The following is an 18533-nucleotide window of genomic DNA, read 5'->3' on the forward strand; positions in this document are numbered from 1 at the left end:
TTTTCAGCAGCTTTGTCATAGTTTACACTCTGCTGCTATTCCTGTAATATAGAAAATGCCTCTCTCCCTAAACTAGAAGTGTTTGTCTTTCATATTACCACCACATGTGAGTTGCACACAAGGCCTGACCCAGTGTTAAGTGTCTGCACTAAATTTCATTGCCTCCATCTACTGGAAGGCCTGCCAATATACTGGCAGTGAATTCCTGGAGGAAAATAAATGGCAATAAAAAAGAGAAATAATAGCCTCTGCAAGCCGAGAGGAGAGGGCTTTCTATCTGCTGTCTTTTTTCCATACCACTCTTTATTGAAGCTGTCTAGCTCGGGGAGTTGTGATTTGGCACACGGGTGGTAGCTTTAGTTGGATGGGTCTCAGGTAGGCAATACTGAAGTAACAACTCAGTAGCACAGATTGAAACGATGGGGAAATCATGTAATTAATTGCACACAGATGTGTTTGATGAGAAAGTATGAGGTCATGAGTGCTCAGCTGGGCAGTTGGAAGTCTAACACTTTTTGACATCTTCTCCTGCTCTCTATCCGCTTTTCGTGGGCTGTTTGAGTGATCGGGGACTTGAGGTTCGTAAAGTGGGCAGGAAAGGCTTTTTACTTCCACAAAGGGCTACTACAACAAGATGTTCAGATATGATCTGAGAGAGTTGACGTCTCCCTCTGCTCTTATAAGGTAGATAGCTCACCCACCACCCACTCACGCAATCATGCTCACACACTTTCTCTCCACCCGCTCAGTTCATTATTAAATCTGGGAATTGTCCCCATAACTCAGTCCACCAGACCAAAGCATTATATGACCATTTGTGAGCAGGGAGAAAGGGTGATTGCAACGCAGGGCAGTGGATGGATGTTAAAAGCATATTGATTTGTCTGTAATGTCGTCATAGATTAGAGATTTATGGCAATATATAAATGCCGCCACAAGAGCTCGTAGCCTCCAGCTTGTGGTGAAGGAAATGGAGTCTTTAGTATGACTGATGAGATCAAAACAGTGCTTTCAACCATGTTTGCCCTTACTCCCCCACCTCGAACCTCTCCCACTCCCACTCTTTAGGATGCCCTCACCCTGTGGCTGCTATGACTAGTCCTCAGAGGCTCCATGTCTTTGAGTTGGCTCCGCATTCTAGCACAGAGACTAGACAAGCCCTCCTTTGTGGCCTAAGATTGGTTGGAGTTGCTGCATTTGGCCTCATTGATCTCTCTCCTGCAAGAAAAAAAGATACAAGTTCATCAGATATTACTGCCTCACAATGATGCTAACGGATTGAAAAGAAAAGCAGTTTCTCCATTGTTACATATCCAGGAACTAATAAAAAGTATTTCGCTGACTGGCAGTGAAATCTAAAAACAGTGGGCTTTGGGGTAAAGATGACAATATTTTGTTTTGGTTGCAATGATGAAAGAACATATGCCATACCGGCTTCATCTACAGAGATAAAAGGAGGTATTTAAGGTTATTTTCAGAATGTATGCCTGCACCCTCTGTGCTGATGCTCAGTGACAGGCTATGAACGTGGGTGGCAGAGGAGGTTATGGGTGAAGAGAGGGCGGACGTGGCTGTCTGTGGTTGTTAAAGCAGCTGGGCCTCAGAGTCAAGTACAGGGTCATATCCAGGGCACTCTGGTGTGCTTGCCTACATAGCCACAGTCATAAAGATGACGTAGGGTTTGTTGTCAACAACCTCTTACTGGCCTGGCAGTCTCCTTAGATTAAGCTGACGGTATGTTAAACCTGCCGAGCACTTTCCAACGGCTGTTGTTGACCAGCCCAAGGTGGTTTTACTACATGGGCTCACTGTGAGGCTAATGGGAATTCTAGTTCGGCAGGGGCTTATTTAGCAACACTAAATAAGGTCTAATGTTTGGCAGTAGTGTCAGCAAAGGCTATACAAGAGCACCTGTGTTAAGTTGACTGAAATTCTTCAAGTTGTTCAGTTTTTACTGCCGAGTATTTTAATAGCCCTGGTATATAGACCTCCAAAGGCAGCGTCAAGGAAATATTCAAAGTGTAGTCAGTGGAAACCAAAGGGATTTGACAGTGCCGCAGGAAATAGACAATTTATTATCAGCATCACAGTCGAGGTAGTGGATTATCTATAAAACTTTCATGATTCTCCTTCAGTGGCAAGCAGCCATAAAACTTCCCAAATGAGGGACTTGTTAATTTACTTGTTAAAGCAAATTAAAAATTTATAAGTGCTTTTAGGTAAATGAGATCCTCTTTCATTGCTGCCCTAGTGGGATTCTCTCTGCCAGATCCTGAGAGGACAGGTTAGCTGTTCTGAAAGCCACAGACGAACAATAAAAGCTGTTAAATTGTTCCAGGTTTTATTACCGCCGAGCTCCGCAGCTGCTGTTGTGCGTAACTAAGGGAAACCAGGAGCTGATGACTATAGAATCCCACTGAGGCTAGGACAGAAAACTGAGCCTGATTCTGTCTCTGTCTTTTTTTTTATTATTTTCTAGGATGGGGTTGGGGGTGGAGTTGAGGACTGGGTCAGGCTGGTTGTGAATTGCTCTGTTTAAAAAGGCCTTTGTGGTTAGAAATGTTCTTGATTGCATTGAGTCTGTAGAGCAGCCCTTGAGAGTAGGTCAGTGCACTTGTAAAATTCCTCTATGGCAGTGGTTAGCATTTTAGCAAGTGAGACAATAATTGACTCTACATGTTGGAGACAATATTGTAATAGCTGTTTTAGTGGAGGGCAGTAGTGTTGAAGGTGCTTTATCGTTTTCACTTTCATACCTTAGACGATGCTGATCTTCATGTTATCTATAATGTCGTCATATGAAGCATATGAGACATTTAACAGCACCTTTTGTGTTTGATGTTGCAACTGTAATGATGCTGCTGTAAAGTTGTACAGAAGCTTGTTTGACCTTAAAGAGGACTGTTCAAAAGGAAGGTTTTTTTGTACTGTATGTTAACACTAACTGACACTCGAATATTTCATACTTGATTTAATTATGTACTCTATGAAAAGATTCTCACTTTTGCCTTGGCCATAGTATTTGTTTCCATATCATATTTTAAGATAGGGTCATCTATCTTATCAATCAGTCAATCACTTATAGATTTTGTTGAATACCATGCCATGCAGAATAAATCTATTTGTTTTCAAGTAATTAGACCAAAGCATGTTTAGAATTTTGAAAATGTCAGCAGTTGAGCCAGTAACGCAAGAACAAATGTTGTTTTGTGTTTTTGAAAGAATGTGTTTTGTTGTTGTTTTTTTATAAATGTTGAATGATTTCTCAGAGTCACATGCTAAACTGTTACAGCTGCACTATTCTAAAGCATCACCGACTGCAGATTGAAAACAGTTGTTGATTCCTATGTCAGTAAATTCACCCTTGTAAGAGAGACGTAGAAGAAAAAAAAATCTAACACTGAACAGATTGCAGGAAAACAAGATCTCACTGTGTGGAAATTAATGTCAGATGCACTTACTAGTAGTTTAAATGTTTCATTAGATGCTAATGTCTTGCTGTGTCTTTAATTGTTGTGAAATTAGCCTCTAGAATATTAAAACCATGTGGTTGTTATTTTCCAACTGGGCCACTTCTCTTGCAGGCTGCACAGATACAGTACGGGCATTAAATAAATGTGTCTTTATGGTTTAACCTGCAACTTTATGTCTTTATGTGATACCACCAGCCTGGGGCATCTCCACACGTGTCATGTGTGATCACTCTAAATTCCTCTTGAATGTAGTAAAGTGCACTGGTGTCTGTTACCAGAGGTAAAACTGAAGCTTTTTGTATTAAGGTTTATTAAAATATATAGAATGAGTCATGATTGTAACAAGTGGGAGTGATCAGACCGGCAGAGGTCACAGAGACAGCCCAAGCTCCCACGAACGCGGGCCGATAAATTTCAGCTTCACATTTTGTGGCTTTGACCAGCAGCATTCCCTCCATTTGCTTAAGAAATTCATTAATCACATCATAAAATGAAATGGATCCATCATATGAGCTTCAGAAAGGGAGAGCAGATGAAAAAAAAATTACAATTCTCTGAAGTAATTTAAAGGAGCTCAGGGGGAAATTAAAGGGAACAAGCTGAGGGATACATTTTCAAATAGCTGTGTAATCAGGTCCCAAGCTATGTAATCGCCATGAAAGATGAGCCGCCTTTTATTGCAATGTCTTTATTAGACGTGTTCTTCAGACATTACACACAGTTAAATTTGTGCACGATTTCTGATTTCATGGAGTACTCTCCCACTGATAAGCCAGAATACAGACAGTGTGATTATGTGGTGTCACTGCCGCCCTTTGATTAATAACAGACAAATCTCTATAGCCGTGCCACACTTGGTTGATGATATTCCTGGTCAGAGCACCATATCTGCCTTTGGTTCTGCCCTGTGAATATTTGGTGCAGGAGTCAACAGCAGGTTGTTTCCGTCAGGTTGTTGTTTATTTGTGTGCGCACATTCATAAATGCATGAGTATGCTGGCATTCACTGCCCAGTGTTGTCAGCAGGGACACTGGCTGGTTGATAAATATTATAGGTCAACATGTTTTGATGAAGGAGCCACAGACCAGGGCGTAAACAGTATCCTTTGCCCTTTCCTCAAGGATCAGTCCACAGGCCAGTGTGGATGAGATATTATTCCCCCCCCCATCCCTCTAAAAATATGTAAACTCCCTTCAGACAAACTGGCATTTACGAGAGAAAGAGAGAAAATATGCCCTGGTTTGTGTGGGAATAAAATGCGTTGGAGGTAATTAGTGCTATCACAACACAGGGCATTGGTTTCTGTGCACATGTACTCCCCTACCTTGTCTCAGCGCTGTCTGATCACACACACACGCATTCAGACATGTGCACCCAATGCTCAGACTCTCTTATCACATTCAGCACTCTGGCAAATCCACCAGCCGTATACCCATCATGCAATTCTCCCAAGGAATAAGATTCCTTTCATACTGCTAATGGCTACAGAAAAGGAAGGTTTTTAATTATCTGCTTAACTCAAGGGTTCTTCTGGTATTCCTCCACCTTGTGTCCATTCGTAGCTGCAAATGGTGGACATCTGAAAAGAAGAATATTGAAGGAGAGATAAAAAAAAAAAGAAGAATCATAATGTAGCTCTGTCTCCATAGCAGGAGAGGGAGGAGAAAGCCTGCCATCATCTCTAGTCTTTATATGTGCAGCATCTCGCTGTTAGGTGGCACATCAGCTCTTTACTGCACTGACCCATAAAGACACTTTTTTTTATGTGATTTGAAATGAAACCTGCTGCATTTGTCCAATCTGGAAGGAGCAGCATGGGAGCTTCAGAGGACATCAATTATAGACTTGGAAAAGGAGTATAGATCCCATCTCCTTCCACTCAGCTCTGCACTCCCCAGAACCTTTTATTGTTCTCCAGATTTTGACGGGACTCAGATGCTTGTGAATTGGCACATCCTACTGTTTATTCATGTCTCTCAGCTGCATTTTGAACAAAGTGTCTAGAGGATGACACTTGCTAAGCTCCTGCTGCCTCAGCATGTGGTGTCTGCTTAGAGAGGATGGTGGCTCCATTTGAAGGTTCTGGAAGGGTCTTTGTCCCTGTTCTCTGTTTTATGGGCTGAGAGGAGTTTCATACTGCGACATCAGATGGCGTCTGTCATTGGCAAGCCGAGTCATTGGCGCTGAATAGACTCAGAAATATGACAGATTTACAGAGACAGTGCTGGAGCTCCTGCCAGTTCTCACACATTCATGAAACAATTTTTGTGGGATGCTTCTCTGAGGCAGAGGTCTTAAGTGCTGTGTTAACAGTTTTGCTTCACATTGTTAACCGTTGGTCTCCTTGTGTGTTGTTTTTTTGCAGCTGAAGCCAGGACCCAGAAACTGTAAAGACAGTGACAGTGAGAGTGTAAGTGGAGAGTCCAAGCCTTCCTTCAGGAGCAGCTCCAGAGACCGGCTGACAGATGTGAGTAAATTAACAAGCAAGTGCAGTGTTCAGCAGCTCACTGCTTCAGTTTTGGCTCTTTCAGTAGCTGATGATAGTCTGTCATCTCCTAAATATACTATATTTATATTATATATCAAAACTTGAGGATAATGATTATAATTCATCTTTGTGTGTGCCATAATTAGCACATGGATTCAGCATTTCGAAAATCAACCACAAAAATCTTCTGGTTATTATTTACCTTTGCACAACATTATTCAAAGTAGTTATTTTAGAAAACAAAATGATACATCAGTTGTATTTAATAACTAGTACTAAGACAACATGCATCACGAAAGGTTGTGAATTCACAACCAAGTACCTTAATGCCCTTTGTTTTGCTTTAGGAGTTGCCATTTAAAAAGTGTATGAAGGATATATTACATATCAAAATGTGTCTGCTAGAATTGTTCATTAGTTGGGTTGGTTATTAGTCTTTAATGCTGTTTTAAAACAATTTCATATTTGAGGAGGTGTCATTTCATGTGTATGGCCTTGCACCAACAACATGACCCAGAGACAACAGGTAAGTCATTGATGTGGTTTAATGAATTTTGGAGATGACTGCTTATGCGAAAATGTAAAATGTATGTGTGCTTAAAGTGGAGAGCATTATTTACATCCCGCATTTTTTTTACTCTTTTTTTAAATGTCTGATACAAAAAAGGCACTATATTTACCCCAGTCCTCTTTCGTTGAGGTGGAGCTAAAGGCAAGCATTAACTGACAGAACAAAGAGCGACTATATGTCCCTGTGCCCTTTGACAATATTTCAAGATGTAAAGCGATCAAGCTCCAGGGACCTTGCTGCCAGACACCCAGCACTGCTCTTTGATTTGTGTTGAGAATCTATGGCAAAGCGATCAGATATCTGGCCATAATTAAAGCTGTCAGCTGGGAGGCGAGCGAGTCTTTGAGAAAGACATGGCCGAACAACTGAAGCAAAACTGATTCTGCGTGTAGCTTTACGATGCTTGACCGGGCATGAAATTAAATAAGTAATTTGATGTTGACAACAGAAACTGAAGTGATACTTGCTGATTTCTGTCAGACTGCACTCTGGTGACTGTGCAGCAGTATACTGAGACAAACTCCCAAACATATTGAGGACCAATATGCCTAAACGTGACTCTCACAATGACCAACTTTTAATGAAACTTAAGTGTTAGGACAGTACATTTAAAATGTTATTAGTCCTGATATGTGAAAGGGACAAGCAGGAATCCATTACCATACTGCATGAAACTAATTTACTGTCGAAGCCTGTGCTCGAATGTAATTTATTTTTTATCACTGTTTAAAATTTACTGCAAACAATATAATCTGACCTCCATTTAGACCACATACTTGAGGTGACGTGTACTTGGACTCATTACACGCTAATGAAATAAGTTTCAATAGTTATATCATCTTACAGTTCATCACTATTACTGATTTACTTACAAGTTCTTACAAGGTCACTATCAGCATTCCCCCACAGTTACCTTATTTGGTAGGAAGACTGTATGATAACATCCTCTGAAACAAAATTATCAAATGTCAATATGTTTGACTTATTTCATTTGGTAAAATGTGGGTTTTCTTAGGCTGACTCTATTTCCCCACTCCTTGTACTCAGGAAGCCTCTCGCACTCTGTTGTGATTTTTACGTGACCTGCATTTTAGCTGCTCAGCAGACTCTAAAGGATATATGGTGCAACATCCCTAGTTCCACCTGCTTCACCTGGTCAAGACACCCCACAGGAGACTAAGCACATCTTCTTAAAGCTGTGCAGTGTGAAGACAGACTTTTAGACCCCCATGTCATTTTAAAAGATCACACCATTCACACAGGCTTCATCTACAGTCCCCACAGGTTTCTGGACAAGTCCCCTCCAGCAACTCTGTAAAAACCCACTTCACAAGCTGCAAGAGGTACAAGTCAAAGCTTTTGTAGCAGAGCTTTGCTCCCCAGACAAAAAGAAAGGACAAAGAAAATGTAGAGGAAAAAAGAACAAATAACTGGGGTTTTGTTCGCGGCTGACATTCTGTGGGTTTCTTTTACTCTTATTATAATCAAATGCAGCTAAATTCCAGTAAAATTGTACTTTTTTACCATTGAAGGCACAAAGCCAACTAGAGTATGTCTATCCTTTTCTGCTATGGCATTCCACATGGTTATATATGTCGGTTGCAACTAGATTGTTAATGTGATTCCGCTACACAGAGATGCTTCCTCACAGTGCAAAAACAAAGAGACAGCATCTGAGTCACTCATTAGTTTCAGGGAGCAATGTGAGACAGGAGCAAGCTTTGACCTGAGCTGTTCATTAGACCACAGTGTGCTAATGGTATTTGCTGTTACACTGCCTTAAACTCATAGAGCAGCTCCAGTCCAGTGAAGCAGATGAACAAAGTTTTCCGACCTGGCACTGGCTGGCAGAGAGATAAAGGCCAGAGGAGGTCAGGGCAGGCAGCCTCCTGTCTCCCTCCTCACTCCATCCTGCCAGCTCATTAGGACCTACAAATGGCACATCAGCTCAGCTGTGTCTGCCTCAACCCCAAACCCTGGCTAAATTGGCAGGTTTAGCTGCATTTGCTCTGAGGCACCAGGTTCTCTTTTGGGTTTGTTTGAAGCTGACATGGCAGCCACCCCACCCCTTCAGTCTGGGTGGCAGGAATTCAGGCAGGCAGCAGTTTTGAGCAGAGGGACTCTGCAGGATCAGGGAGGCCAGGGAGCTTGGGATGATTCAGTTCCGTTTAGTCTCTGCGGCAAGGGGTGAAATGCCATCATTACCCGGCTGCCTATCAAATAAATTGGCAATTACGGGCCTGGGATTGCAAGTAAACAGCATGTTACTCCTTTTTTCCATCCGAGGCTCTTGATGAGAGACGGTTGCAATAGAGAGAAGCTCTGGAGTAGTGGGTCAGAGCCTGCCAGTCAGTGTTAGCCAGCCTGATGAGAGACACAAGAGGCACACTATAATGAATGCACTGCTATATTTCACTGACAATTGTTTATAGTCGTCCAATGCTTCCTGTTGTGTCCAGCTTGTATTAGTTCCACTGACTGAGTTCTGTAAGAAGAGTCAAAATGGATACAATACTCCTGTGTTTTTGGATAACACATTTATCTAGCTTGTGTGGAAGGCTTGATGTAACATCGTGGGCTGTTACACTATCATTAATACTTGCACTTTATTGGTGTTACTCCAGACAATTTTACATGCTGTTTTTTTTTGGTGAAAATTGTAGGTTCCTGATATCCATACTCTTGTGTCCTGGCTCCTCACACGAGAAGGTTCTCTTACAGTGAAGTCTTTGAAAGTTGTTTTGTAATGAAACATCTGGAAGTGATATTGTTAAAAGCCAAGCACATCGTCTACCCAAGTTTTTGAAGCGGTTTCAGCCCAAACACAGCAAAAGTCTCTCTAATGGCTAGTAAGACTGAACTCGGTTATTACTGGCTTTCTGATGAAAACATGACAGACTGCTCAAAACACTGTGTGCATGTGGTGAAACCATTTCAAATGCTCAAATTGCAGCTTTTGGAAACTGATTAATGTCATGAGGAATATTTGTTGTGGTAAAGATCTCTATATGATTAGATTTGCTGGAGCATACCAGGACTGCACATAATGTTTTGTCCTTGACCTTGGAGTACAGTCTTTTCCGTAAGCTTTTTGTCTGATCTGAATCATGCTGTCCAAGCAAACTGCTTATGTAATGCGACCAGAGCTGGTCTGCATTACACTCTGCCCATCCCACCTCCTCAGTACATTCTCCAATTATTTCCTGACACTCAGATGTAAATTAGGTCGCAGTCTCCCTACATGTCCAGATATGCTGGCCAATTTGCTCTGACACAGAACTTGTAATTGCTTGCATCAATTATCAGTCTCTTTCTCTTTCTGCCTTTCAATAATTTGAAATGTTTCCTATTAGTGACAAGCATTTAGATATGGAAGTAGGAATTTTGTACCTATAATTAGCTCATTATCACGGGTTCGTACTGTCTGCCGAGGCCTCAGTGTGTGCAGTAACAGAGAGCAGCAGATGCAGATCAGGGATTGGTTGATGGTCGATGGTCGTTTGGACTGTTTTGCTCACTTTTAAGCAGTGGTGTAAACAAGCCACTCATCAGGGTTGATTGAAATAGAATAGAAAATAGGGTTTGTATTCATTCATTCAGACGGATGAGAAGTTCTGATGAATCAAAGGATATATATTAGGGCAATCTATCATGTTTTACCTCTAAAATCTCAGGATCACCCACTGCTGTGATTAAATATGAAATTATATAAAGCACAAGGTTATGACAGAATGACTCATTCTTTGAGTCCTGCCTCTGGGGTTCCTATTAATTCTTAAGGAACACCTGGTACAGATCGTAGAGCATATTTTTTGCACTGGATTTCTTTCTGTCAAATAATTTGTGTGCTCCCATTGCATCCACAATGGGAGCCTGTCAGCACTATTTCCCTTATTCATTATGTCAGGTTCTGCCATGACTGCACAACCAGCTTACCAGACTATCAAGACAAAAGATCACTTGAATTGCCTTACACCTTTGACTCTTAACCAATCTGATAAATAGTCTGTCTCCCAGGAAGTAGCTAGACATGCTTATTGCCACCTTTGGCACACCAAATCAAGCCTCCTTTCCCTCCTCCCCCTCCTTTAGTTCTCTTTCCCATTTTCTCTCTCGTGACCTGCAGTTGAATTGTTAGGAACACACCGTGACACTTTGTGACATGGCACTCAGGGAAAATTATGCTGCCCCTCCATCACCCTGCCAGTGCCCAACCTCTGAATGTCCGTCTGTGGCCTGCAAAGGGTCCCACTGGACACCTTGTCTCTGCAAGTGCTGGGGCCACGCCTGCATCCTTACCTATGAGCTTAGCTCAGACTTTGCCACGACTGCTCCACAGATGGATAATTATTATAAATAATTAAAAATGAGAGAAGCACAGTGTGATTGTGTGTCGTGACCTCTGAACAGCTCTTGGACTGGTGTTACATGGCACTAATGTATCTCTAATTATTTACTACACATAGAAGCCTTGAACACAAAACAAAATAAGCCGAATCAGAAGAACATTGTGACCTTACTGTTGTGATGTTACTCTTTACCTCACAAAATAGGGATGTTTAATTGGTGAAACTGATACAGAGCAAGGTTGGTGTGATAAATACTGTTTAGGCTGATGCTGACAGAGCGCAGTCCCTCAGTGCAGCAGATGATAAATCTATTCTCATGGAAGATTAATGGACTGAAGAAGTGGTGTTGAATGTCATTGTTGAAGGTTGAAAGTATTGAGCGCCTGAATCCTATCCATATGTTTTCAGGAATTACATAAATAGGCTCAGCCGGAATCCATTTTGACCTATCAAGCTTAAACCAGTGCCAGAGCCACATAGCACCTGCCAAGTATTCAGGCTCTGAGACTTACCTACAGAAATTGTCCATGGCCATGTGCTATCACCCTTTGTTTGCTTTTGCCATGCCTCTTACACTTCTTGGCTACATATCACTTCCACATTACCTGTAACCTGACCCTGCAGCCCCAATATTTGATGTCATACCAGGCCCTGGTGTGGGAGTCTCTCCTCTCTTTGTTCCAGCTCTTTTCAGCGTGAAAGCTGTTCCGCTGGGGTAAGTTGAATAAGTGGAGCCTGGAGGAATCTCTACAAAGGTCTCACTGTGATTGGATGCATGTAGAGCCCAAGGAGAGAATGCTGGTTGCCATAGCAATGTGAACAATGTGAAAACTGGCTGCACAAAGTAGAAATGGGAAGAGGTGCTTTCTTTTGCTTTGGTAGGTCTTCATCGACTGACATTCTGCTTTTATGAGTACACACTGGCCAACATGCACGCAAACAAAGTACATAAAAGACACACAAACAGCATTACATGCACCTTTTTACCCCCCCAGGAGAAGCCAAGCTAGAGTGCACACTTCAATCACAATAGCCTGCTTGGGGCGTACTTGGGCCCAAGCTGGAAGCCAAAGAAAACACAATCAGAAACACCAGGAGTCCAGAACCATCTCCCCCTCATAAACATGATTACTGGCCATTCACTGCTACATATCGCTTACCTCTCCTGAGTAAACAAATCATCCATACACTCTATACTGGCTCATCACACATCTATAAATGAAGAAATGATGGATATATCTCTAGATAAACCTCTGTGTTGATCCTCTCTGCAGATTATTTAAATTCATTTCCCCATCACATTCAGACTGCATCTAGTATTGATGCAAAAAACTCCAAGAAACATGTATTTAAGTTCATCCATATGTTTTATACATGGGAATCCAGTGCTATTCGTTTATGTTTGCATCAGATAATGTTGCTCTAGGGAGTAAGAACTGTGTGGGAGGGTTGAGTTTTTATGATGTTTGTAGTGTTTGTGTGGGGGGCACAAGGGGCTGAGGATCCTGTATGGGGATTACACAGCAAGACCGGCTAGTTCATGAACCCGGTCTGACGTGTCATGTCTTAGAGTAAAATGCAGCACACGTCTTTTGTCATACATGTGATGCTGCTGCTCTCGAAGTAATTGTACCTCCCAAATCCCAACCCTACTCCTCCTTTCAAACAATGTCCCCTTAAAGATAATCCTGTAATAAAATGCAGAGTTACAGTGTATTTGATGTGAATATGGCATAGGGCAGATTTGTGTTAAAGATCATTCTTCAGACAACACCAGACTTAGAAAATAAAGTCTAAGCACATACAGCAAAATAAAGAAATGAACATTGCCCTGATTACATGATGGATGGATGGATGGATGGATGGATCGATAGATAGATAGATAGATAGATAGACAGACAGACAGACAGATATTTTATGGATCTGATGGTGGATGGATGGATGGATGGATGGATCGATAGATAGATAGATAGATAGATAGACAGACAGACAGACAGATATTTTATTCTGGTGTACATACTTGTATCACTGATTTTACTTTTGTGCTTATTGCACATTGAAATATGGGGAAGACAAGAAAAAAGCTGTAAATGTATGAACCATCCATGTTCAAGCCTTTCCATGCTCTCACATTTCCATGATGAGAGCATGTAGCTAATAATGCATGTGTTTTTATTTGAGCCCATGTTTTCTTCCTTGACAAGCTACGTGCTGCAGCATGGTGTGCATAAATATATTTTCCCTTGTGCTGGAGAAGGGCATGCTCTGTCATATTCAAGGTCCATGCATCTGACAGTATTACCATGAGACACTGGATGTCACATCACTTTTATTTCAGAAGTCGGTGCAATTTCTCTTAAACCACAAAGCAACACTGCCAACAATAAATAAATACACAGATACTGTAGATAAATGGAGACAGAAGCATAGATATACCAAAAAAGACAGAGAGATGGAGCCCGTGGAATTACAGTTGCAAAGGATTATTCCAGAGACATTATTTCCCTCAAGTCATGGGCTTAAGTCAAATTTGAAAGAGAAATGAAATTGCCAGCAGTGAAAAATCAGACTAGGTAGGAGTTCATGAGTGGAGAAATAACATTTTCATTTGTTTCTGCCCCAGCGGGAGATGAGCAGCCTCTCAGTAAATAGAGACAGCTATGAGAAATGATTTTTTTGGTCGGCGGGATATTGTTTTAACGTGCACTTATCCATCTGCAATCTAGATGTCAGGCTCCAGGAATCCACAGGACGGCCATTCTACTGTTGTCTTTATGACACACAAGTGTTGGCCTCATCTCGCCTCCAATTGTCTCTGTTAGTGTCCCATTTCCACCAGATTTTCTGGCTTATATGGTCTTTTTTCAAAACTCCCTTTGTTAAGAGCAACCAGCTGATGCTCCTCTTTGGAATTCAGGCTTTTTTATATTGAGCTTTACTGTGAACTGAAATGAAAAATTCAACCCTGGATTTTAAGATTGGCATCTCCCTGTGCACACCTGAGAGGCTGACTAAAGCAGCACTGTACGGTATTGTTATTTGTTCCACAGCAATAATAAATCGAGTATGGTGCTGTTAGCGGAGATTGGCAGAAGGTATCCGTTTGCTAGATTTATTTTTTGCCAGTTCTGTTCCTTTATGTTTCATTTTGTGTTTGTCTTGTGTGTCTCTGTTTTACCAATCTGACAATCTATACATTTTTTTGTTCATGTGAATACATGTGACGTTTTGTTTTTTTCTTAACTGCTCACGTGTATTGTAGGCATTGACCTACTGCACTGTACTTCTGTGTATTTCCAGGAACATTATACTTGCGCTGGTATAAATGACCAAACTACAGTATATCATCTTAGCTTAGTGATCTGGTTTCAAATAGATATTCAGGGGATTTTCTGAGGATTACTTCCACTTCTATAAAGCACAGCTGTTGACTTGTGGGATATCTGTGCAATGAATGTGTTTCTATATTAACAGTGGCTTCTGTATTAAGTTATTTATATGGTATATTATAATTCATGATTAATCTGCAAGAGCAGAGCTTCAAGTTAGGGGCTGTCATTGGTGATGTACTCCCATGTGATTACATCTACCTCCTGTCATCCATTATCAACCAACACATAAAGAAGTTGTCACATGACCCATTCTGATTATGTTTGATATTGACTCCAGAATTGAATAAATGTGCACAATAAGATTAGTGTTTCCCAAGAGGTGCACATCCCCTTTCTACTTTCATTCCTGCTGAGGTGTGTGAGGCCATATAAAGGACTTGTTTCATGCAGTCAAATCACATCCAAGACTTCAGATTGGGTCAGTAGAAAAGACAGATGCAGATTAATCTGCTGACCATCTTAAATGGACCTACCATGTCTTTTTGCAAAAGCAGGATTCCTGCTTGAGTAAAATGTTTGTGTTATATCATCTGCCATGATTACCACTCATCAAAATAATTTTCAAATGTTTAGAGATGCCCTTTTTTGCAATATTTCTAAGTTTGGAGAGCTACAGGTCAGCATTTATATATGTTATATACATACACGTTGTTTGTATTATCAGGTCTATAGAAGGTCAATAGAAACGTACAGCTGTGTGTTAAATAATGTGTTAACATGTGTGACACATGCACACAAGCGCCTTAAATTTGTAAAAATCACACTTTTATATTTGACAGTAAACTGTGTTTAGTGCTGGGTTGCACAATTCCTGCTAAACTAAGGTGATTGATTCTGACCTGTTCAAAGGGAGTCACATAAGCTGTGTTTAGGTAGTGGCTGGAGGTCAGAGATCGGGGCAACATCGTACAGGGGATTGGATGGGATTAACCTTGGCCTGCTCCATTGGCCCCAAGCCTAGATGGCCCAGGAAGAGTGGAATTAGCCAAGCCAGGCAGTTAGAACCACCCTCCACTGTTAATATGGTGCATTGTGAATTCTCTCATCAATTAGGGAGAAAAACAAATGTTTGACGTGTGGAGGTGTAATTATGAAAATAATTAACCTCTGTGTGAGCCATTAAAGCTGACAATTTTGCTGTACCTTTTCTTCTTGAATGGAAGTCACATTTGCTTTAATGGGATTCTGATGTTGAAAGAACCTCTATTGAATGGAGTATTTTTCTTCATTTAAAATTAGGTTGTATCTCGTTCTCATTCATGTTCCTTCATTTAACTGATGTCGTTAACTAACTGTACAATAAGAGGCATTCATACCTGAAAGGTGAGGAGTAGTTTTGTGTCATCAAACTGGAGTTTTAACAGAAAAAGTCTTTGCTGGCTGAGCCTTTATATGATATAAAGTTTTTTCATATTTATTCCTGATACTTCTGCCATACCAGTGATTGTATTGCACCACTGGTGTGTCCCTTAGCCATCTGGAGGACTGTTCCATGCCCACAATATGGCAGGAGAGGGACCCATTCTAGTGGATTTATGTTTGGCTATTTCTTCTCATGCTTGTGTTCTGGGCCCAAGTATCCATCGGAGAGCAATAGGTAGCCCTGAAAGAGTATCTGTCCTCAGCTGTGGCCTTGTGATTGTACATCCACTACTACCCCGCAGTCCTCCTCCTTCCACCTGTCCCTGGCTGCTGCTCGTCTCCTCAGCCCATTTAGATTAAAGTCCCCTTAAATTGACCACAGCCAGCCGCACAGGGAGAATTGGCATCACAGGGGCCCTCTGACAATCAGCACCCAGCTAGAAAGCACTAATGAGCGCTGGGAGGGGAGGAGAGTGTAGGATTGGAGGGGGAGGTTGGAAAGGGAGTCGAGCCACACCAATATGGGTTGGCCAGCTAGTTCTGTCCTATCACAGAAATATCTGTGTAAAGGATGTATTTTATATCATCTGATAGGCACATGTATGTCATTTTTATTTCAACTTAAGAAGAAATACAAACATTAGGTTAAAACATGTGAATTGATTTATCCAACGTATGGAGAAAATAAATATTTATACCAAATTAACTATGCGCAAATCCTATGTTCTCCACTACAAGTGGACTAACTAACCCACACTGTAAATAATATAAAGAATATTACCTGCTATATCAGTAATGTAATCTTTATACTACAACATCACAGAAGTGAGGCAGTGGGCTGATGTGTTGCCGGGCTGGGTCCAGTGCAGCACTGACTAGATTAGCTTCCAGGGGGCAGGGCTGCAGTCAGTTTGGGAAAATATCACAGCCCATTAGTTAGGAGCAATGAAATGGAGTCAACTTCTGGGACTCCATTAGGCACGCTGTGCTTAGGCAGACGGCGTCCCTCGGTGTGATGTTGCTATTCTGGAAGGATTGAGCATGGAGATATAATTGGACTGGGGAAATCAAGCAAGTTTCAGTGGTCCTGGTGGGGCTCTCAGACAGAAAATGAGAACAGAGGCCTTTGTATTTTCTCTCCCTCTCCCTGTTAGCTTTACAGCTTTTTGAAAAACAGCATTGAAAAGGCAGCCAGTATGCCTGGGCTTTTCTTTTCATTTTTATTCCTCCACTGTCTGTTTTATTCCATAGTTGTCTCTCTGCCCGACCCCTTTTTCTTATTGGGTTTTGCATCTGCTTTAAATTGTTTTTGCTTTTTTTTTGTGGCTCCAGCTCTGGCTAACCCTAAGCAAAACAATATGCATTTATTCATCCATGCCTTTCTCTAAGCATTGATGAGACTGAGGATTGTGCTTGATAATAAACATGGCTTAGTCTAACACAGGCTGTTTGCTAAGCCTCAAAAAGCTGTTTACTGCCTTACTGCTAGTGCCAGTACTAGTTTGAAATATACAACCATCCATGAAGTCAACAGTCAAGTGAAGAATAAAGTGTAAAAAAACAAAAAACTCCATACATGTGTGTACATATGGGAGAAAATGTAATACACTTTATGCTATCCATCTTTTGTGTGCCACTGGGTTTCTAAAATACAAATAACAACAAGGTTTTTCACATTTGAATAAAATCAGAGATATATTTTTATGCTACTTTCTCCATCTCAGTGGTCTGAAAAGATGGCTGACATTTTGGTTCCTCATAGGCAGAACTCAAATGTAGATAGAGCAGACAGGCCTCAGTGCTTCAGGTAATTGATGTGCAGTTTTTAGTACCATCATGGGACATCTCTATCCCTCCAATTTATAGCAGGCATGCCTCACTTGGTTTGCCCAAAACGCTTCATGTGCTCTGTCCTATATAAAGGACGTTTTGCCAGTTTCCTGAGTTAATATACTTCACAGCAGCAGTCCACCATATTCTTCGTCAGTCTATGATTGTGTATTGTGTATTTTATACAATTAGCCATGTTAGCCAACAAATTATTGTAACAAGGGCAAAGACGCGTGTTTTTTTAAACAATTTACTTACCTTGTCTTTTTTCAAGGGATTGGTAAGAGAAAAGGGCAGATTCAAAAATATGTGTTTTCTGTTTCATAGTTAAAATAGAAAAATCCTGGTTTGAAATGTTGTGCTAAGAGCTGAAACCCCAAAACATTTCCAACGCAATACTGCTGAACAAAAGAAGAACACTGCCTCTCTCTTGCTTTGGCTCTTTGTCCTTTCTATTTATAGGATTATATGCCCATAGCAATCGAGTGTTGACATTTGTGCACCTCTTGGGAACTCATCACCATGAATGCTATCAACACCTTAAAAACTGCCCTTAGCCCCCATACATGGCTCATAGGTGCTCTCAGCCCTTACCGCAAAGTGCACAGCCCACGTCAACCTTCCCACCCTGACCTGCCTGCCAGCATTAACACAGCGATCCTGACAGCTCCAATGATAGTCAGAGGAGGGAGGTTTATTGTAAAAAAAAAACTAACAATAATAATAATAACTTAATAAAAAAATATTTGTGAAATAGAAAATAAAAAGTGGGAAGCCGTTTAAAATGTCTGCACTGAGATCTAATTGGGGTGCAGTGGTGTGTGCGCCCCCTTTTTTAATAGCACCATGGCATTACAGCCAGCAGCCACTCCTGGGACCAGGCCTCATGGGGCATTTCATGTCAGACCCCCCCTCCCTCCTCCTTCACAAGTAACCCCCTGGAACACATCATCCACCTCAGTCGCAGCTCTGGATTTATTCCCCCCTAAAACCGCCTTGACAGGTTTGTTATCTATTCACCTGGTCAGTGAGCCCTGGAGAGTCGCAGCTCTGGCAGTTAGGAAGGG

General features: G+C 41.4%; 1 protein-coding gene across 7 annotated transcripts in view; it reads left to right on the top strand.

Moving 5' to 3' along the window:
- The window catches only part of auts2a (activator of transcription and developmental regulator AUTS2 a), a 266406-nt gene that overhangs the window by 101826 nt on the left and 146047 nt on the right, over positions 1–18533 (top strand). For all 7 annotated transcript variants that reach the window (XM_044041711.1, XM_044041714.1, XM_044041713.1 and 4 more), the window contains one exon: positions 5840–5941. In XM_044041711.1, coding sequence (XP_043897646.1) covers positions 5840–5941 — 102 coding nt within the window. The remainder of the gene's footprint in view (positions 1–5839; positions 5942–18533) is intronic.

The sequence above is a fragment of the Solea senegalensis genome, linkage group LG13 (genome assembly GCF_019176455.1).
Source record: "Solea senegalensis isolate Sse05_10M linkage group LG13, IFAPA_SoseM_1, whole genome shotgun sequence".
Classification (NCBI taxonomy): Eukaryota; Metazoa; Chordata; class Actinopteri; order Pleuronectiformes; family Soleidae; genus Solea; species Solea senegalensis.